The 22421-nt window shown below is 39.8% G+C and overlaps 1 protein-coding gene across 1 annotated transcript in view; it reads right to left on the bottom strand.

Moving 5' to 3' along the window:
* npdc1b (neural proliferation, differentiation and control, 1b) overlaps window positions 1-22421 on the bottom strand; it is a 40243-nt gene continuing 17822 nt past the window's right edge. Inside the window, exons 2-9 of the mRNA XM_049579916.1 lie at window positions 21865-22023; window positions 12942-13031; window positions 12651-12860; window positions 10893-10959; window positions 9377-9458; window positions 5509-5588; window positions 5242-5341; window positions 1-3422 (exon numbers count right to left, since the gene is read on the bottom strand). Of these exons, the coding sequence (XP_049435873.1) occupies window positions 3351-3422; window positions 5242-5341; window positions 5509-5588; window positions 9377-9458; window positions 10893-10959; window positions 12651-12860; window positions 12942-13031; window positions 21865-22023 (860 nt within the window). The 3' untranslated portion in view covers window positions 1-3350. The remainder of the gene's footprint in view (window positions 3423-5241; window positions 5342-5508; window positions 5589-9376; window positions 9459-10892; window positions 10960-12650; window positions 12861-12941; window positions 13032-21864; window positions 22024-22421) is intronic.

Genomic DNA, 22421 nt, shown 5'->3' on the forward strand with positions numbered 1-22421 from the left:
TATATAAATATTTATTTCTTTCATTTCAGCTCTGGTATATCCACATGCATGCTAAACATGGTGGTATAGAGGTTCTCCTTAAGTGTGTAGAACTCATTCTATGTAGTCTGAAAACAGTCTGTATCAAAGATAGTTAGCCTAAGTAGTTACTTGTTCGAGAATTCCTTTACAAGACACACATACCTCCAACCATGAACTGTCCTTTGTTTTGTTCCACAAGCTCAGTAGGTTTGAATAAAACAGTCTTTACAACACAGTTAAAGATTTCCGGTGTTAATACTCCCTGGTATCTGCTGTAGATATTTCTTTTTTACATATTGTAGGTGTGTACAGGTCAAACAGAGTTTAACATGCTCCTCCACTGTGGGAGAGCTGAGAGGCTGAGAGAGTGGGAGCAGGCTGAAGAGAGAGCAGCTTTCCTGAGAGACGACAGCGAGAGAGGCCACAGTTAAATCCAGGGTTCCTGCACTGTTTTCTTGCCAAACATCTGTCACTGGAGCTGAAGAATCATTCTGGGTGTGGAATGCGATCAGTGATATTTGCAGTAGGTCAATCCATGATGTTGACCATCAACAAAATACAGAGAGGCAGTTGTCCACATCCGGTCCGCCATACAGTATTTAGGTGATGATAGCAGCTTCAGTGAAGGTAAAAGCAAAGGATATCCAGTACTAAAAAAATTGGCATTTCTGCTATTAGTTATGTTCATTCAGCCATGACAGGCCACCAAATCAGTATTGGAAAAGTTCAATCGGTGTACTCCCTATTTCTGCACAATACATGTTAGCAGGGATATTTTTGAAATTTGGACATGGCCAGGCTGTTTCTCCCTGCTTCCAATCTCTATGCGAAGCTTAACAAATAATGGATTTTCCTCCCTTTTCCATTATTTTCTATTTAATCTTGACAATGTTTTGATATTACACTGTGTCTCCTCTCTGAGATAGTTTAAAAAATATTTTAACATTGTCTACGTGTCACTTTTTGTGATTTCTATTACACTGATCTGTTTGATGACAATGTGTCTTGTCATATTACAAGCTAAAATCGTAATTATTTTGCTTGTTTGGTTGTACTTGGATGTAACAGCCCAGCAGCCAGAGGAAAATGTAAGCACTATACGTTTCGGCAAATCACAAAGAAAGTTACATTTTGTATGTTTCATACATATCACATAAAAGTGTTTAAAGTGTAGTATTTAAGTTGACTTTGTCATTAGGAGGGTGGAGGGGATGGCTTGACACCTAGGCAAGATGTCTGCTAAGCTGCATACCACTGTTCCTCAACAGCAAAACCAGTTGTTAACAAGATATTGCTGTGTTTCTACTGGGGCTAGAACCATGAAACATTTACTGAGGCATTGCTGCTTTTCTTGCTAAGAAAGTGTCACAAAAATGTGTTGTTTTTTTACAGAGACATTACTACGTTCCCTGCCAGAATTGTGCCACAAAACGCCTTTTTTTTTTTTTTTTTAGCTGAAACTCTGCTGCGTTTTTTGCCAGAATAGTAATGAGTTTCCTAAGGTGATAGTGCCACAAAAAATAGTTATTATTCACCAAGACACTGCTGCGTTTCTTGCCATGATAGTGGGACAAAAATTTTTACTTCTTGACAGGATAGTTCCATGAAAAATCAGTTGTTTTTTACGGAGACATCGCTCATTTCTTGTCAGGATAATGCCACCATAAGCAGTTTTTTTTAAACCAAGACAATGCTGTGTTTCTTGCAGAGATGGTGCTACAAAAATCGGTTGTTTTCTTTCGAGACATCACTAAGTTTCCTGGCACGACAGTGCTACGAAAAGCGGTTGTTTTTCAACAAAACATGAAAATTAGCTGTTTTTTAGTGAGACATCGCTCCACTTCTTGCCAGGATAGTGCCACTGAAACTGGGTATTTTAGGCCATAACATGATCTTTTCCCAACCATGGGCTTAAATATAACAGCATGTTAACCACAGCGTTGTTGAAAAGTAAAGTTCAACATATCCGCTACATAATATTGTGCAAATGTAGTTTATCCATGGTTTGCAGAAACATACAATACCAACATGTATTCTGGAGACTGGGCTGGATGTAATTATACTTACAGAGACCTTTAGGCCCCTTTGTCATGTTTGCTGGGTGAAGACTTTAACATTGCCTATTCACTTCTAATTAACACTTGGGAGGTGTCGTAGTGTTAAAGAGCATGGATACTCTCTGCTTTCCCCTTAATCTACAAAACTATTACATTTCAGTTAAAAACTGTTCTGCACAATAACAGATATAATGGGTCAAATATGTGTTCATAACTTGGACATCACATCTTTTCTGAGACTTCCTGTCCTTTCCACATGTGTAGGAACCCTGTAAATATAGTCAACAATAAGGAAACAAACAACAGTTTAAGATTTGTCACAGCACTCAGCAATCTAAAGGAACATGTGTACTAACACACTGAGAGGTAAGATCTCTTCCCTGTACACGTTAGCAGCTATTTACAGATCACAAAACCATGGGGACAAGCCATGTTAGTGAGATACCATATATATGTATATATATATATATATATATATATATATATATATATATATATATACATATATATATATACAAGATGGGCTTGCTCTGTTTCAGAGTTCTAGGTAAAGAAGTTTCAAATTCCTTTGAAATCATTGTGTATCAGCAAGTTTGCACAAGAAACTTGTAAGAACTGTAAATGCATATTGACTCTCAGGTTTCATAACACAGCGTCATCAATTCATGCATAGAAGAACTAGACTGAGAACACAATGGCTACATAACACACTGAGAAAGATCACAGGGTGTTCATGAAATATTAAAATCACATTTTTAAAAAAATGCTGAAATAAAACCAAAGCTTGCAGGGAGAACTCAGTGAATTAGGGATAATTTACTGATTAGTAATCATAGATATTAATGGAGATCTATCAAACTGATAGAAATACTTAGTCATAGCTCAATGACAACTGACAACTGTCTGTGTTCTGTTCTGTTACCACAGGATATTATATTGGGTGTGCGTGCCTGCTACCTGTCAGAAGTAATTATGAGTTCTTCCATATTGGCTGATTGTATTTTTGTGTATGAAAACAGAAAAAAAGAATGATGACATAAAAAAAGGAAAGGATGTGGCTGTAGCATGGGGGGCATTGGTCCCAGTTGCAGTCCTGCTTCACACAAGAAACCAGCACTGATGTCCTTTAAATGTCCATGAACTCCATGTACCTTACACCCTCCATCCTGTCCATTCAAAGGGTTGGACTGAACACAGCAGCGTATGTGGAGTGTGTGTAAATTCAACCATTTGTACACACAAATGCTGTATTCAGAGTGTGAATGTCCAGGCTCACTTGTGGAACCTCTGAAGATAAAGGGTGGAGTCGTCAAACAGCGGGTTCTTCACCTCCATTTCCCCTGTCTGAAGATGGACACAGAGAGAGGAATATAGCTCATTATCAGAAATGAATTGTTTTTGCTGCTAAGGGTAGGGGTCTGGGTGACATGACCCTATAATAATAAACAAATATTTCAGGGTATAATGATATAATGATCTTCTTGACAATATGACAAATTAAAAAAATGTTACTGATAATAAAAGAACACAGAATTGCAACAAAATATGTGATATAGTTTTACAATTTGCCTTCAACTATTCAGTTAAAAATAATGTACCCTGGGATCCACATATATATATGTAAATTAACAGGCGATTTTCTTCTCTTTTAGTAAAATCCTACAGTATATGACCAAGTTGTTTGGACCTTTATGCTCTGTCATTTCTCCTGCTAATCATCACACTGTAACCTGTGACAGGCTGTTATGCTACCAAAAATACTGCACATTCACATTTGTGTAGTTTTTTTGTCGAGCTGCAAAAGTCACACAGGTTTACATTACCAAAGGTTAATGACATAATCACTTGACAACATCAAGAGGGAGAGATGCTGTGCTGCTGCCAGAGGAGCAGCTGAATGAGTTCCCCCTGAGCGTTGACTCGCTAAAAGATTCTGACAAGTCCGGGGCTGTTCATTAAACATTCAGGGCACCACAGTTTATTCCACACTACTGATGCCGCTCCTCTTTTTGAAACCACTGCAGAGTCTGTAATAATTTTGCTTTTAGCCATGCTTCCTGTTGCTGTGGCTAACAGTATGATGTCAATATATCAACAAGTTGCAATATCGCGATTATCACGATATGAATTTTTCATATCATACTTTTAATTGTACCAGTATTATAGTGAACCAGATGATATGACACACCCCTAGCTATGGTTATGATTATGATCAGGGTGTGTTTGCACACAAGAAATTAGATTTTGTGGATCCGTGGCACATTTTAAGTGGAACAAAATCACAGCACTTACAGAATAAGGATTAATGAAGGTATTAATGGTGATACCATTACAGTGGTAACAGTATAACCTTTCAAAAGACACCCAGCTCCAGCTTTGAACCAGCTGTAACTCACGTCCATTAAATCTGCATCTAATCCAATCTAATGATCTCTTTAGTCACCTGGGGCCAGCTGCTCAAGCTGTAAACAAACCAGTTAGAATTAAAAAAAGGCCCAATCATTTAATTTAAAACTGCATTACTTGATTTTGGCCATGTGGGGCCAGCAGAACTACCGTGAAACACAACATCTTGTATTACTGCCTTCTACAGCTCTATGTTAGCAAAGACAAAGCAACATGAGCATCATCAGGAGTTTCCACCTGATGAATGTTAAGTCCACACACTTTCAGCTTTGTTGGTCTTTCACACATCTAGCCCTTGTACCGAAAATGACCTGGCCCTGCATCGACGCAAACTGGGCACACCAGAAAAAATAGTCAGGCCACATTCAGCTGCCTGACTCAGCTGAGACTCGGATGGATTTTTAAATTTAAAAAAATTAGCTTCAAGAAGTTTAAATGCTCTGTAAACCTGAAGTGGACTGCAGAGTTAGTGATCATTTTTTTGTGTGTATTTCACTCTGAGTGACACCTTTCACATTACAAAAGACTGTTTGAGCCACTAGTAAAATAAGAACTATTAATAATGCAGCTTCAAATTTAATGAATATTATGACTTAACATTAATGATATTTAGTTATTTGCCATCATTTTAATTCTGGTTAAGGGCTTCCTACTGACAACACTGACTCAGCACTGTGGATGATTATGCTGATCTGATGAAACACCCGGTATAACTTCCAATAAAAGCTGAGTTAATAATGCATATGCGTTTACTCACAGGTGCCAATCCAGGACACTCATACACTGTGAAATCTCCGTCCTCATTCTCCTCATCTGTCGATGCGCCTGAGTCAGGAACTTTTGGCTCATCTCTGTGTCTGCAGAAGTCACACACAAACGCACACACACACAGTCATAAAATATTCAGCTGATAACACAGATTTGACCAGGCAGAAAGAGCAAGTGGGGACAAGAGACACGAGGCAGGAGACAGCTACACATGCCCAGGAGAAATGAGCCTGTGTGGGCTTGGGGGGCGACTTACTTCTCCAGGGAGAGCATCTGCTGCTTCTGGTGCTGGTAGTGATACATCTGGGCACTGTGGGCCAGCTTCTTGTCCCCAGGCTGGAACACACAGAGGGGCAGAGGGGACATGAGACAGTCAGTGGTATTTGTCCACATCTAGTCACACGGTCAAACTGACATTAGCTTCATAGCTTGGGTCTGTTCTACACGTGTTCAGGTCCTGATACTGCTGAAAGAATGGCTGTGTTTGTCCTTTTAGGCTTCTAGACACATAAATTAGCTTGCCGTTAAAAGCTGGTGCTACAGCAAGGTGTCCAACATTAACCCGAAAAAAGCATACAATTTTGATGTTATGATATGCTGGACTAATTAAGATGTTCTCTTACAAGAGCTCTGCAGAATTTTGAAGTGACATCACATAGATTAAGGTCCAAATTCTGTAGCAGCTATATGGACAACAGTTTAACTTCTATTTGGCACTGTATTTCCAGGTTTGTTTAAGCCAGCATAGCATGGTTCACTCAACATCACAATGCTTTGGGTAGTGATGTATTACTGAATAATATTACAGCAGTGTCACTAATGGGAATTTAAATTAGATTAAGCTTAAAAAAAGTCAATAGTCTCATTATTAGTTGCTTAATGGAGAAATATCAATATGTACATACAGTACAGGCCAAAAGTTTGGACACACCTTCTCATTCAATGCATTTTCTTTATTTTCATGACTATTTACATTGTAGATTCTCACTGAAGGCATCAAAACTATGAATGAACACATGTGGAGTTATGTGCTTAACAAAAAAAGGTGAAATAACTGAAAACATGTTTTATATTCTAGTTTCTTCAAAATAGCCACCCTTTGCTCTGATTACTGCTTTGCACACTCTTGGCATTCTCTCCATGAGCTTCAAGAGGTAGTCACCTGAAATGGTTTCCACTTCACAGGTGTGCCTTATCAGGGTTAATTAGTGGAATTTCTTGCTTTATCAATGGGGTTGGGACCATCAGTTGTGTTGTGCAGAAGTCAGGTTAATACACAGCCGACAGCCCTATTGGACAACTGTTAAAATTCATATTATGGCAAGATCCAATCAGCTAACTAAAGAAAAACGAGTGGCCATCATTACTTTAAGAAATGAAGGTCAGTCAGTCCGGAAAATTGCAAAAACTTTAAATGTGTCCCCAAGTGGAGTCGCAAAAACCATCAAGCGCTACAACGAAACTGGCACACATGAGGACCGACCCAGGAAAGGAAGACCAAGAGTCACCTCTGCTTCTGAGGATAAGTTCATCCGAGTCACCAGCCTCAGAAATCGCAAGTTAACAGCAGCTCAGATCAGAGACCAGATGAATGCCACACAGAGTTCTAGCAGCAGACCCATCTCTAGAACAACTGTTAAGAGGAGACTGCGCCAATCAGGCCTTCATGGTCAAATAGCTGCTAGGAAACCACTGCTAAGGAGAGGCAACAAGCAGAAGAGATTTGTTTGGGCCAAGAAACACAAGGAATGGACATTAGACCAGTGGAAATCTGTGCTTTGGTCTGATGAGTCCAAATTTGAGATCTTTGGTTCCAACCGCTGTGTCTTTGTGAGACGCAGAAAAGGTGAACGGATGGATTCCACATGCCTGGTTCCCACTGTGAAGCATGGAGGAGGAGGTGTGATGGTGTGGGGGTGTTTTGCTGGTGACACTGTTGGGGATTTATTCAAAATTGAAGGCACACTGAACCAGCATGGCTACCACAGCATCCTGCAGCGACATGCCATCCCATCCGCTGGCGCTTAGTTGGACGATCATTTATTTTTCAACAGGACAATGACCCCAAACACACCTCCAGGCTGTGTAAGGGCTATTTGACCAAGAAGGAGAGTGATGGAGTGCTGCGGCAGATGACCTGGCCTCCACAGTCACCGGACCTGAACCCAATCGAGATGGTTTGGGGTGAGCTGGACCGCAGAGTGAAGGCAAAGGGGCCAACAAGTGCTAAACACCTCTGGGAACTCCTTCAAGACTGTTGGAAAACCATTTCAGGTGACTACCTCTTGAAGCTCATGGAGAGAATGCCAAGAGTGTGCAAAGCAGTAATCAGAGCAAAGGGTGGCTATTTTGAAGAAACTAGAATATAAAACATGTTTTCAGTTATTTCACCTTTTTTTGTTAAGTACATAACTCCACATGTGTTCATTCATAGTTCTGATGCCTTCAGTGAGAATCTACAATGTAAATAGTCATGAAAATAAAGAAAACGCATTGAATGAGAAGGTGTGTCCAAACTTTTGGCCTGTACTGTATATGTAAACTAATGGTATATGATATAATTGATTACTACAATTACTGCTATTACTATCAAAGACATTACAATTTATAAGAAATACACACTTTTGGTTAGCATTACAATCAGCCCACATAATATTTAAATAAAATTATATATTAATTAATTTGTTTTGGCCACTTGGGGGCAGAGTAACCAGCTGTGAACACAACATGAGAACTTTACTTGGGTGATAATTCTCTCTGATTCATCACTGCAGCTGACCCCTCTCTCACTACACATTTGATCCATTGTTAAGATTTCAAGATCTTGATTTAAATGACAGTTGAAAGTTGTTTTCTGTAAAGAAAAACAAATACAAACACTACACTGACACTGAATTAAATGTAACATGTTTTGAATGGAAATCTAAAGAAGTGCCTAAGGGGCCGTACACATGCCACGTTTTTTGTTTTTAATGTAGACGTGCGGCAGGCGCGCTGAAATGCCAGAGCAATGTCGTCACGGCATGCATGTGTTCCCAGTCTCTATTTTTCAGGGTGCAACAGTTGCCCTGAGATGAACTGACTGTTGGAGCACAGCGGCGCACACCACAAGTCATGTGATGAGAACCAATCAATCACAGCCACCAGGTATCTTTGCCTCATTCCGTACATCAGTCTGTGGTAGATAGACGCCACCGCACTCTTGAAAGCTGGCACAGTAAAGGCATGAGAGTAGCATCCAGTGCCTGACCTCGCATTTTCCAGGGAGTAAAAGACGTGGCACCTTACTGTGTTTTTTCTCCACCTGTCCACGTCCTCTGCGTAAGGCTCAGTCCCAACACATCCCTTGCCCCTACACTTAGCCTTTACCCCTCCATTTTGTGTGTTCACTTCTAAAGGTATGGTGTCCCGATTCTTGTTGGGATAGAGGGGTAGGGTGCAGTGTCAGGGCTAGATGGCCCTCCAATAGGAGGTTTTTTAGAGGAACACTTCAAACTGAGTGTAATAAAAACTCAAACAACATATGAAACCCACAAATGTATTTTCTTTGTCAAAAGAGATTTTAAAATGACAGTAACCATTGTACTATCTTAGTTTAACATTGTTTCAGTGTATAATGGTCCTTTTCTATATAACAATCATAACAAAAAAATCACTAGTAGTATGCTGATGTCTCAGTAGCTAACTAGCCATTCTCGGAACCCATCGGCTGCATTCGGTGTCTGACTTCCAGCAGACAGCGATACAGCCTCTGGGGGCAGACCCCCGATTTTTTGGCATTCTGGTTTGATTTGGGCGGAGGAGGCAAATTTCCGTTTCTGACTTCCGTTTATATATAAGTAAATATGCTGAAACAGCCTACAAACGGAAACCAGGGCTCTTCCACTCTTTTTCCAGAGGCAAGATCTCCAGGGTTTGCCTACAGACTCTACATTCACTGAATGTAGAGTCTGTATATAGAGGCTACTAACTAGCTAACCACATAGGGCCTTCATATAAATGTTGCCTGGGTCTGTTACGAAGGGCAAAGGGGTACTGGAAAATGAAGGGTAGGGGAAAACATAAAAACTGGGTTTGGGCCCCAAGTTTCTTTCCTTGTAACACTACAGAGACTTTCTACTTACCAAATTGTCAAAGGCTTGAGCTTTCATCAGTCTATATGCAGGGTAGTCCACCTTCTCTGTCAGACGCACACCTTTCTGCAATCTGTAAAAAAAGAAAAACAACGGTTTGTAGACGGTTGTTCAGAATAAAGAGGTATAAAATACTTGATTTCTTCTAGTTTAGAAAGCATTTGGAATTGATTGGCATTGCTGTGTCATGAAAGTGCAACACTAGATTAGTGGAACACCCCCTTAAATAACACTTAATGCCAGGACTAGATTCTCACCAATACAAGTTTTTGATAGCTGATATCAATAAAAATAGTTTCTTGATTGAAATAGAGCTGAAACAGGCAGGAGCCTAATTAATTACTTGACTGACAGGATATTCATTTTGGCAACTGATAAATTGTTTGTTTTAAACAAAATTGCCTAGAATTATTTGATTCCAGCTGCTTAAATATAATTATATTGACTAGTTTCCTTAGACTCCTATAATAGTAAACAATATGTTTGTTTTAGACTGCTGGTCAGAAATAATTAAAACAGGCACTTTTCTAACATTTTATAGACCAAGTAACGGATTTAATTGAGTAAGTAACTGGCAGTTTACTCAGCAGTATAAAAAAAAATTGTGGTTGCAGACCTAAATTAAAGTTGTCTGAGCTAATAAATATTCAACATGTGTTTTATAATCTTAAGGTTTTAGGTCTTAAAGGGAAACTTCGGTATTTTTCAACCTGGACCCTATTTTCACACGTTTTTGTATTGAAGTGACGAATGAAAACAACAATTTTTGAAATTGGTCGAGTACTGACAGAGGGCACTGCAGCCACAGCCGTGGAACAGGCTGCAAGGTAACCACTCGGAGCATACGGCACTGTCAATGTGCGTTCACTAAAAGTGCTGGTTTTTGCCTTTTCTGGATTATGTTTCAAATTATATAATACATTTTTTTTTTATTTTCAAATGTCACCATGGCGCCTGAATTTTTGTTTTTCTTTACATAAATCTTAATCTTATTTGACCTGACTAATTCTTATGTAGTTTTTAACAACCAAATGCATATTTATATGTATAATAACAATACATAATATTTATTCGTACACTGCACTTTACAGCACTGTTTACACTTTACCACTGTTTGTTGATCTGACCTGTGTGATGCCTAAACGAAATTTCATTGTATCCTGTGTACAATGACAATAAAGCTTCTATTCTATTCTATTCTATTCTATTCTATTCTATTCTATTCTATAAATAAGGACATTTCCACCATAAATTGGTGCATAAAACTCCACCAGAATGCAGGAAATGAAGTGTTTGATGCATAAAATTTTAAAGGGTTGGACCTCCAAACCCCTGCTCTAACCTATGCCCTTGAAAATGGGGTTTAGGTTGAAAAGTTTCCCTTCAGTACTGATAGAAAACACGGTAACTCTGCAAGCTTTATTGTCAGATCCTAAAAGGGACAGACATGATATTTTGAGCTAGAGTGTCATGCAGCAGTGTAGAAAAGGAGGCAGAAATATCTTACCTGACCCAAAAGGCCCCTGCTACGATCAAAGCCAGCGAACCTGCCGCAATGAAGACGCTGCTCATGACTGTAAAGAAAAATATACAGACAGAGAGGAAGAGGGAACGCTGTGAAGATCTGTGTGCATCAAAGGAAGACATGATGCCTGACTGAAAGCTCTGGAACGGTGTCTGTATTGAGCTCAAAGAAGAGCTGCTGAAAATAAAGTGTCGCTGTGTCAGTTTTGGCCCTGCAGCAGCAACAGTGAAAATAGCATTGATAACAGTAATTGAGTGAGGCAGAACTAACTGACAGTAACATACCACCTCTGTTCTATGCAACCCCCATAGTAAATCTGAGGTCAGTCCCGAGATTTCAGAGCACGCAATGCTGACGAATATTTATAACACAGATGTTATTTTACCCAACTGATCTGAAGTTTTTGAAGCAGAAAAAAAGGGCTGTTCAAATTGAATTCTGCTGCTGCCACGGTTGATTACCGGGAAATAACATCCTGGTATTTCCCAAGAGTTTTTGGTGAAACTCCCAAGTGGAAATATTTGTTCAACCTTTAAATGCCATTGTTATGGTGGTGCAGCTGAATTGAAAAATGGTAAAAGGATAAACTAAAACAGTGTTTCTCAAATGGAGGTACAGATACCTTAAGGGGTACTCTGGAGTACTGCATGGGGTATGTAAGATTTATCTTTAAAAATGTTAATTTAAAAAGTATCAGATTCACAGGTAGAGGGAAGAATGGATTCAGTTAAGTTCCAGCTAATTCTGGAAGTAAACATCACACCATCTGTAAAAAAGCTGAAGATGAAGAGAGGATGGCTTCTACAACGGGACAATGATCCTAAACACACCTCAGAATCCACAGTGGACTACCTCAAGAGGAGCAAGTTGAAGGTTTAGCCGAGGCCCTCACAGTCCCCTGACCTAAACACCATAAAAAAATGTTTCCCTGTAATGTTCTTTTGGTTATGCCACTGTCTTCATCTGCTGGCCCTGCGGTGTCTCCCTGGCAGAGCGGGGCTGCTACTGTGACTATTGTCCTGTTGCACACTTTGATATGTTCTTACTCTCACTTCAGTTTTTTATTTGCAACAGTTTTATTGGCTCTACTGTTTTGGTTTTTTTTTGCACTATTTATATTACAGTTTTTATTGCACTTTTCTTGTTTACCTCCTGGGCTGGTGCAACCTTAAGGAGCTTTTATTCATTTAGCCCTACCTGTTATGATAAAGTTGATGCATTTATTTCATCCAGCAGTCCTGATTGCACAATTATGTTATTCAAATCTGTGTCTTGCTGTACTACAGGGTTGTCTACTGTGTGTCTTGTTTGTATATGACGGTTGTATCTGCTATGCAGCTATGTCGCACTATTTGCCCAAAACAAATTTCCCGTTTGGGACAATAAAGTTTATCTCATCTTATCTTATCTGAACATCATTAAAAATCTGTGGATAGACCCCTAAAGAGCAGTGCATGCAAGACGGCCCATGAATCTCACAACTAGGAACCTTTGCAGGAAGAATGGGCTAAAATCCCTGAAATAGGTACTGAAAAACAGTTAGCTGGGCACAAAAAGTGTTTAGAAACTGTGATAGTTGCCAAAGGGGGCGCTACTAAGTACTGACCATGCAGGGTGCCCAAACTTTTGCTTCAGGCCCACTCACTACAGCACTTGGGTCAGAACTACACTGACTTCTTTAAGCTCTAGTACAACTCCAGCAAGAAATTAGGTCATATCTAAAGGACAGAGAAGACTTACTGATAAAAACTCGGTCATTAGAGGGGTAGGGGAAGATGATGGGATCGCTAAGCAGAGCAGGAGTATGGTTTGTGGAGGTGGAGGGTGGTGCCACGCTGGTGATCGGGACGCTCTGGCTCCTTGGTTGCTCTGTGCTAGATGCTGTGTGGGCGGGGCCGTGTCCACCCAGCTGCTTGGATTTGGGTTTATAGGCATCTTGGGAGGGTGGAGCTGAGAAAAGAGACACAAGGTTTTGAGTCACTATGTCAGCAGGGATGTAGTGGTAAATATGAATATGGCTCTGTGCAGTACCTGACAGCCTGGTCTCAGTTCTCTGTTCACTGATGATGGCAGAGAGGAAGTCGATCTCCTCATCCAGCTCAGGGTAAGTGTTCACCTTACCTGGAGGGACACAAAACCAGAATCTGTTATTGCCTTTAACAAAACACTGATTCACACAAAAGGGTCAAACCAAACACTCTGACATTATTCCATCCCTCAGAAGAGGTGAAACTGCAGCAGGAAAGAAAAGAATAAACTAGATCAACAAACAAAACCATAAGTCAACTTAACGTTATGTAACTTACATACAGTACTTACTTCCCATTGTTTTAATACAATACTTATGTCCGCTTGCAACCAGTAAGGGTGGCGGAAAAATCGATACAGCAATGTAGCACAATATTTTTGTGTGGCAATATTGTATCGTCACACAGTGCCAAGTACTGAACGTTCTGTAATTTATGTATCTATGTCACACTGTTTTAACGTAACATTACATACTTTGTACCGTCATTGCACACAGACTATTTACGCCAAGTTACTTATTTTACCCAAAACATGATCTATTCTCTGAACATAACCAAGTTGTTCTGTTGCCTAAACCTAACCAGGACTGTTTCACAACATTGACCACATATTACAATGTGTTTAAGCTGTGTGTCATGCTTAAGTGTGCCCTGTGCGTCGCTATGAGATGCCAAGGGACGTGACAAAGTGTTGGTATATGACAACCGGGACATTGCCCAAGAAGCATATTTTGTCCTGAGAGTGACACCAGGCTAACTGGTATTTAAAGGTTTACTCTGGTGATTTAATAGAGCACTTCAACAGGTTTAGGAGACTTGTTGAGAGACACATGAATCAACAAAATACTGCGACTGATATCAGCCTTCAAAGACCTATACTGGGCCAAATCTAGCATTTGGTGTAAAATAACGTAAAAAAAAAAAAAAAAAAAAAAAAAGTGCTCCAGTGATTTAACAATGCGCTTGCACAGAGCTTTTAATGACATATTTTAAAACATGATCGTCATAATTGAAGAGGTAAAGGCTGAGATATCCTGATTTCTAGTTCTTGGTATGGGTCCAAAAATCCAAAAAAGTTTCCCATAACGCAACTCAGTAGCATCTTTTCATTCTTTTCATGTCCATGTTTTAACCCTAACCCTGAATAAAAAAAAACAAAAACAACAATTGGCATGTTTATGAACCTTGACATTCATTTTTGAGTTGAATTTTATACCTTTCTTAAATGACCTTGTTAATAACCCATATCTTATGACTGTTGGGAGAAGTTTGCCTTCAGGGCTTTAAGTCAGATATTCCTTAAGTTTTAAGAAAAAGATGATGGTTTGGGTTAAAATGGAAACATTTCTTCCAGAAAAGACTTTCTGGCAGAAAGCCCTGGAGGTTAATATCTTGTGTAATGTGTGTTTGTAGAGTCAGTATAGAGTAAACTTTAGAGCACTTATTTTTATTATGTGTTGTTTTTATCTTTTATAGCCAAAAGCAGAAAAGAAACGGGTAGCAGCTTCTTCTGTAATCGATCGTGTTAAATGGTCATATAATATCATCTCATATCGATGGCAGGCCCCTGACTCACACTGTATCAAAATTGTATTGTGGCAGACTTTGTAATATTGGCAAATACTGTATTGTTGTCCAAAGAATCGATATAATATTGTATCATGATGAAACCAGTGATTTACACCCCTAGTATCCATTTAAGGTCAGAGCATCAGCTTCCCCTTACTGAAAGCTTTTTGTTTGTTTGAACTCACCAGGTAGAGAGTGTACTACTAAGGCTAAGTCCTTACTACAGTGGCCTGTGCCCTTTACTGCATGCCATCCCCTGTCTGTCCCCTGCTCAGGGGAGTCATTGTGGGGGAGAAGTGGGACTGATGACTGGGGCCCCATTGAGAGGGCGGCCCTCAAAAAGCCTGGAATGAAAAGTTTAGTTTTGTTTGTAATTTTTTTTATTTGAAAGTACCTTGTGCCATAGTTAAACTAATATTGGCCAAATAAATCAGTTGAAAGACTGAAAAATAGTGGGGGAGCTTTGAGGCCTCCACAGGGATTTGTCTCTAAACGCAGCTAAAGCCGAGTCAGTGACTCATGCTGCTGGAGCACAAATGTACACTGTCATGACTTTTCCCAGGAAAGGGAAATCTGGGTTCCAGAAAAGAAAAGAAAGAAAGGAAAAAAATAAAGCAGAAATGCCAAAAAATATATAAAAAACAGTTGATTTCGATGAAATAGTCACAGAGAAAAACAACACAAAAAATGAACACTGACTAATCGCCTTTCGTGGCCACAGTTTTTTGACACATGATGGAGGCAGAAAACGCTGCTTGGCCCTGTGAATGGAAATTTTACATTTAACAAACGCCCATTTGGAAGTGTTGGTAGGAGCACCGTTCTATTTCTGCTAGTGGTGGACGATAAAACGATAACATATCGTCTCCCTATAAACACTTATGCGCCGTTGGTAGAAAAAACGTTCGATATAATGTTCGATAATGTATTCTGTCGGGAAAAAAAAACAGGAAGAAAGCCGCGCTACTTACCCTATGTGTTAGCCCTGTGATAGTCTGGCGACCTGTCCAGGGTGTACCCTGCCTCTCGCCCAATGTCAGCTGGGATAGGCTCCAGCCCCCCCGCGACCCTCAAGAGGATGAAGCGGTTAGAAAATGGATGGATGGCTTACAAATTTTGGTAGTTGCGGGTTGTTGTTTTTGGGGCTTGTTTCTAAAGTGGAGCTGCTTATTTGGGCTTGCTCTCTAGACGTCGCCTTTCTCTATCTAATAAGTTATTTTAACGCATGATAGTATGTCGGACTGCAGGATGTTTTCACAGCTCCGCTCCCTCCGCCCCTCTCCTTCTCCGCATACACACAGGTGACGGTCAGTCAGTGAGACTTTTCACATTTAAATTGTGCGATTAATGGAGGTTCTTTAACTATTTCGCTAACAAGTGGGTGAAATATGGAAAGAATACAATAAAGATTTGTGGAAAGAGAGATGATTACAAGATTTTACTTCAAGAGGGGGACGATTCAAAGGCAGTGTGCAGACTCAGATTCTGTGTGAAATATGTACTCATCATTCAGATCTACAGCATACCAGCACTGTTACAGTGAAAGTAAAATGGCTTGTTATGATTAAAATTAATCCAATTTATGTTGGTTTGAATTGATCTTACCATTTTACTGGATGCCCAGAGCTGTTACGTGTCATTACAAGTCACCTCAGGTTTGCACTAATTTCCACATAGCACTTTCCTCACTATGTGAATCACTTATTCATCTGTATATAGTCTTTTGTTCAGCTGCTCATCTTTACAGATATGTTTGCCTGAAAGCATTTACTAGCTTTACTTGATGTTAAGAGAAAACTGTTCATTTTTTATTTTAGTTTTTATACCATTGTGTGTATGTTCATTTATTTGAGTGTTTTCTAATGGTTGTGTTGACATTACATTTTCCTCTGTCTGCCTTGACTGCTGACTGTGATTGAAATCAGAAGAAAGCTAAAATGTGTTAAAATTCATTTATTTTCTCCTGGTCCTTATTTTAAATAGGTTATAAAAAATGATCGATAATTATCATTACTGATCAATATGAACCAGCTATATCGTGATATACTTTTAAGCCATATCGCCCACCCGTAATTTCTGCAGTAAGGAATTTTCACACCATTGGAGAACTCCATGCCTGAAATATCGCCTAAATGCAAAGCATTTAGCAACGAATCCGGAGGTCCGAGCTAACACAGACTCTGATGCTAGTGCTAGCAGCCAGCCTCATCAAGCCACACTGGACCAGGTGTTGAAACACAAACTGAGTAAGTCTACCTGTGACAGAATAACTTACTCCCTTGCAAATTGGATTGCAATGGACTGAAGACCACTTTCAGTGGTAGAGGACAGGGGGACAATTGTGTCCAAAATGCAGTGGCTTTATTACGACACATCTGCCTACATTTATTTGAATTTAAATTTTTTAAATACTTTCACAGCAAAAAATGATGTGTGTGATTAACAGCATGTGATTACTTAGATATATTTTTTTTAAATCACTTGACAGCCCTAATAAAAAAGTCATCAAGATAAAAATCAATCATCATGAGCTCATCAAGAGAGTACAGCTAATGTTAGATCAAACAGATGCATGATTTAACTTTTTAACCATCTTTATCAGCAAGAGACCAGTATGATAATATCAAGGACAAGTTATAACGGTCAAAAGACCAGCAATCATCACAACCTACGCTCTGGACAAGTAGCTGCTTATGTGTTAGCGCCAGAGCCACCAAATATAATTAATGTGACCCTACACATGTGCCAGCCACAGATGACTTGTAACTGCAAGTCAGAATACAGGACTTTCAGGTCTTTGAATGAAGACCATTTAATGGGCACAGATATTAAACATTTTACTGTCAAAACATTCAAGCAGGGCAGCTATGTGAGGCCTGCCTGAGGCTGTCTAAAGTCTTTCCATTGCGCCATTGTATCAGGTCAAACCTTGAGACTAGACAGCAAAATCTTTAAATACTCAAGTCTCACAGTTTAAGTCAAGTCTCATGTCTCCATGTCCAGGCAGCTGTGCGACCAACCCTGGCAAACTTGTAAACAGTATCTTTAAATGGTTAAAATGTGTCAGATTAACATTCAAAGTGCTCCTTGTGCTTCAAAAGTCATCTGAGTCACACTGATGGACTGATACCAGCTCTGTGGCCCTGCTGCTGCTGACTGCTGGAAATTAGAGTCATTTGTCCTGTCGATGTGGGAATACTGCGGAGGGTCAAGTTGGTGAATTTAAAAAAAAAAAAAAAAAAAAAAAGATAACACCACCCCTGTGTGGCACTGAAAACAACTGCAGTCTTGATTGTTTTAATGAGTGAACCAGTGTTAATGTTCCCTCCAACTCCTGTGATCCTCTGCTCCACTGCAGAGCATCGTCACACTGCCTACCACTTTATAGTGATGAGTGGGAGGAAGTCACACAGGCATGAGAGCTGAGTGGCGCATGTGTGTGTGTGTGTGTGTGCGTGTGTGTGTGAGCCATAGACTGTGTAAAATAAGTGGATGCAGGCACTGTGACTTTACCAATGGGTTTGTGGTCTACAAATCTGAATGCACGAGTTTGGCAGAGGGTGGAGCTGTGGAGGAGTGAGGGGTGGATCTGACTCATCAATCACAAGGTAGCCACGCCCTAAAGCATACCCTGCTTTACTATCTGATTAACTCTGACCAGGACCACACTTTACAAAATGAACATCATGCTGTACTGAAGATGACTTGACACTAGTAAGTGAGTCTATAATCTGTCATGACACAGTCATACGCATGACATGACACCTATCATGAACATGAAGGAGTCTTTATTTGTGTTTTTGACTGCTGTCATTCAGTCAATTATGACATTTTTTATTAGAAACCTGACATTGTTCGACATGTCTTTCCTAGAGCAACATGACAAGGCAACATAACCTGTCATGTATGACAATTTGACGCAGCAATAGCAATTAAAATCAAGCACAGCATAAAAACATTTAAAATACAATTTATGAAATGTGTGTGGGTGGCACATACAGTATGTAGTCCTGAAAGATAAATGTGTGTGTTTGTGAGTAGAGGGGTGGATGGGACTGTGCAGCTTTTTATACGTCATTTGGTGCGAGTGGGAGAATAGATGTGGTGAGCTCTGTGTGTGCGGGTGGATGACTCGGTGCTCTACTGTCACGCCCGGCTGCTCAAAGTGTGGGTGGGTGGCAACAAGGAGAAAGACAGTGAGAAAAAAAAATACCGAATAGAAACAGCTTCCCTGTTACTCTGGGTTACACATTTGGTATTTATTCAGTAGATGAAACGTGCATTATGTGGAGGACTAGACAAATAAAACCAAAACTATCTCAGCCAGTGGCACTCCCCAGAACTGTGTTAAAAGGAGGTACCAGGGAAGGATCAAGGGTCTGGGCTGAGCCCCGAATGCCCTCAAATTCTAGGAACACCCCTGCTATTACATGACCAGTGTGTGGCTGCTGGGACTGAATTTGCCTCATTTAATCATTTTATCTGATAAAAAATATGAATTCTTGTTTATTAACTGGCCCCCAGCCTCTGTCATTCTGCAATAGTGGCCCCTAGGTAGAGCAAATTTAGTTTCCCTGACATATATAGGTGTTTGCCTTTGTAAATCATATTCTATCAATTGAATTTACCACAAGTGGACTCCAAACAAGGTATAGAGACACCATAAAAACTGAAAGGCACTGGAGCCAAATTTCACGTGTCATAGCAAATGGTCTTAATGCCTGTGGCAATATATCTTAGTTTATTCTTTTTAAAAATTTGCAAACATTTATAAAATCCTGTCTTTGCTTTGTTATTATGGGGTATTCAGAGTGAGAAGATAAGGAGAAAATTTACTTAACACATTAGCATAAGAAGGCAGCAACAGAAACGCTAATGTTAACCGTTGGAACGTGCTTAATGTGCTATGTCCTGCACTGGCAAGACACACTGCTTGGTTTTGTTTACTTGCATTTTGTATTTCATCATATACCGACAATTCACGGGGTGCCTGGCAGCTCAGGGTACAGTGGGTGTCCCAAATGTCTTTGCTGCCGCAGGTTTGATTCCAGCCTGCGGCCCTTTGCTGCATGTCATCCCCTTACTCTCCCCCCTTTACACTTCATCTGTCCTGTCCAATGAAGGCAAAAGCCAAAAAAAATAAATAAAGAGAGTAATTGTTCTATAAAGGGACTGTAATTTTATACATACCCTCTTGTGTAGGCCTATATTACCAGGTGTGACTTACTTTTTAAAAATATGTTGAATATGTTTTTCATATTCCAATTCCCATGTCTGAAAAGTCTTAACATTTTAAAGTTCATTGCTCTTTGAAAGGATGTACTTATTTTATTATGCTGTTATATTATCATTATATCATTACAGCAGTGCCATAAAATGGTCTTAAAATGACAATAATATTGCACTTATTTCTGGAAATTTATTGTCCAGCAAAAGTGGTTATTGTGACAGGCCTAGTAATTTTTACTTGGGAAATACCCTGTTTCTGTTCCTTTAGAAACCTTTCAGGCCTGAGCCCACACAAGAGAGACGTGGCAGACTGGAGGAGGAACAAAGAAGTGCCTAATGAGTCAAAGTACATAATCACTGTGACTTTCTTCACTGCAGTGTGCTGTTGAGCTGGCAGCAGGGCAGTCAGGACATGAGTCAGAGGGTCAGTGAGACTGACAGGCAAGTCCTGCTTGGCAGAGACTCCAGCCTTTCTGTCTGAGCGGTGAGGGAATTGGGGCTGAAAGGTGCTAAAGCTATCTCGCTGAGCCTTTACAAAACACCACGGATTGTCTTCACAATAAAAACCCTTAGAAGCTAATGAAAAGACTGCGTTTTCTCCTAAAGCCAAAAACTGTATATCACATGTAAAGCAATGTAAGGTAGATACCAGAACAACACAACACATAAAGCTGACTCCAAACCTAACACATATATGCCATAATATAAAACAGCCATACTTATATTGTGGGGACTCATCTCATGGAAAATACACTTATTGCCTGAAGGCATTAAAAATTCATATTTTGACTAAATCCACCCAGGATGTAATGTTTACAGCTTTATCTTAGTTCATCACAGTAATATTATTTTCTTCCAACATTTTACTCTTGTTGCTAAATTCTCCCTGTATTTTGCATAGGGCAGCTTCACCTCCTGATTCATCGCAGATCCACCGGCTCATTCTCACTATCAACAGCAGAGCAGGACACAAAAAGCAGAGACTCATAAGGATCTTTAGTGTTGGACATTAACTATGACACACTCTGCTGACTGAGATAAATGGAAGCTGGGAGCTGGTGTTACACCTACTAGGACTCTCTGAATACACGCTTTGGTAAAATACTTGACTCATCTGTAGTAGGTGTTAAGGGAGCGCACACAGCAGGGTAGAAATACTGCTCAATTACAGTCTACCTGTAACACCCAATCACACTCAATCACCCAGTTACTTATTCTCTCACATCTATGGTGCTGTGGCTAAAAATCACACACTTGTATGAGCATTTGGCCATCATGTAAGGGAGCCATAACTGAGCTTACACACACTGAGAGCCACGAGAACCTAAAGACAAATTCCTTGAACTGTAAAAACACTTGACCAATAAATTTACTTCTGGTTCTGAGATTTTACACAAGGTCATGGAGTACTGTTCATCCTGTGAAAACAGTTTGAGAATTCTGATAATATAATCCTGATTCACTCAGCTTAGATGTTTAATAGAAAGCCTGTGTTATAATTTGGGGGCATCTTTGAAATACATTCATATTTATCTGGCAGGGAGGGTCCAATGATACAACATTTTCAAAGAAGTTAGGACACTGTGTGAAACAAAAAAAAATTCAAAAAAAACCTATTCATTTCAATACAGTAGAAGACATGATATTTGATATTCAAATTGATAAACTTTATTATTTTCTGTAAATGTACACTTATTCTGATGATTCCAGGTTCCAAAAAAGTTTTGGACAAGTGTATGTTTACCAAGGTGTTTCATCACCTTAACTTATAACAGCACTCACTTAGTGTTTAGGAACTGAGGACAGCAAATGGCATCAAATTCAGAATGAGTGTACAGTATATTTACAAAAAACAATAAAGTTCATCTGTTTGAACATCACATATCTTGTGTTTCTACTGTAGTCAACAGAATATATGTAAAACAATATTTGCAAATCATTGCATACTGTTTGTTATTTACATTTTACACAGTGTCCCAACTGTTTTGGAATTGGGGCTGTAATGAAAAATCTAACTGGCAGATTGGCCTGACATTTCTCAGTGGAATATTTACATCTGATATAAAATATGAATGCCTTATGATGTTTAGTAATGTGGATTACAATCAACAATGTAGGGATTTACCTACCTTTAATAGAGTGAGGAGCATGCCTCCTCTTGACTACACAGCGGCCATGGGAGTCCTCCACCAGAGGGCGCAGGCAGGGGCCGCAGTGTGAGCTGCCGGGCTGGCAGAAGTCCCGCCCTGCACGGGCACAATCTAAACTCCGAGGGCACAGATGTGATCCTGCGGAGAAAATCACAACCCCGAATTACTTTTCACAACATGCTGAACAATGCTATTTTCTATTTTTAATGCAACGGTCCAAAATGTTCATTTTACATGTTAAAACAGAAATTACATTTCAGTCAGGACCACTTTAGCCAAAGAAAACTTTTTTTCCATTTGCATTTTTATATTTGGCACTTTCCTAGGCCTACACAGAAAGCAGGAGGCAGAGCAATCCTCCCTGCCCTTCCATGTGTGTACATGGAAAGCCTAAGGCAGGAAGAGCAGCAGCAAAGACCCCCCAGGAACAGAACAGAGCAAGCATCAGTGACAAACAGAAATGACATTGATAAGTCAGACACAACATAAAAAGGAGGAGCTGGGGTGGAGGCAGATTGGAGGAAGCAGCAACAGCA

Source organism: Epinephelus fuscoguttatus, linkage group LG6 (genome assembly GCF_011397635.1).
Source record: "Epinephelus fuscoguttatus linkage group LG6, E.fuscoguttatus.final_Chr_v1".
Classification (NCBI taxonomy): Eukaryota; Metazoa; Chordata; class Actinopteri; order Perciformes; family Serranidae; genus Epinephelus; species Epinephelus fuscoguttatus.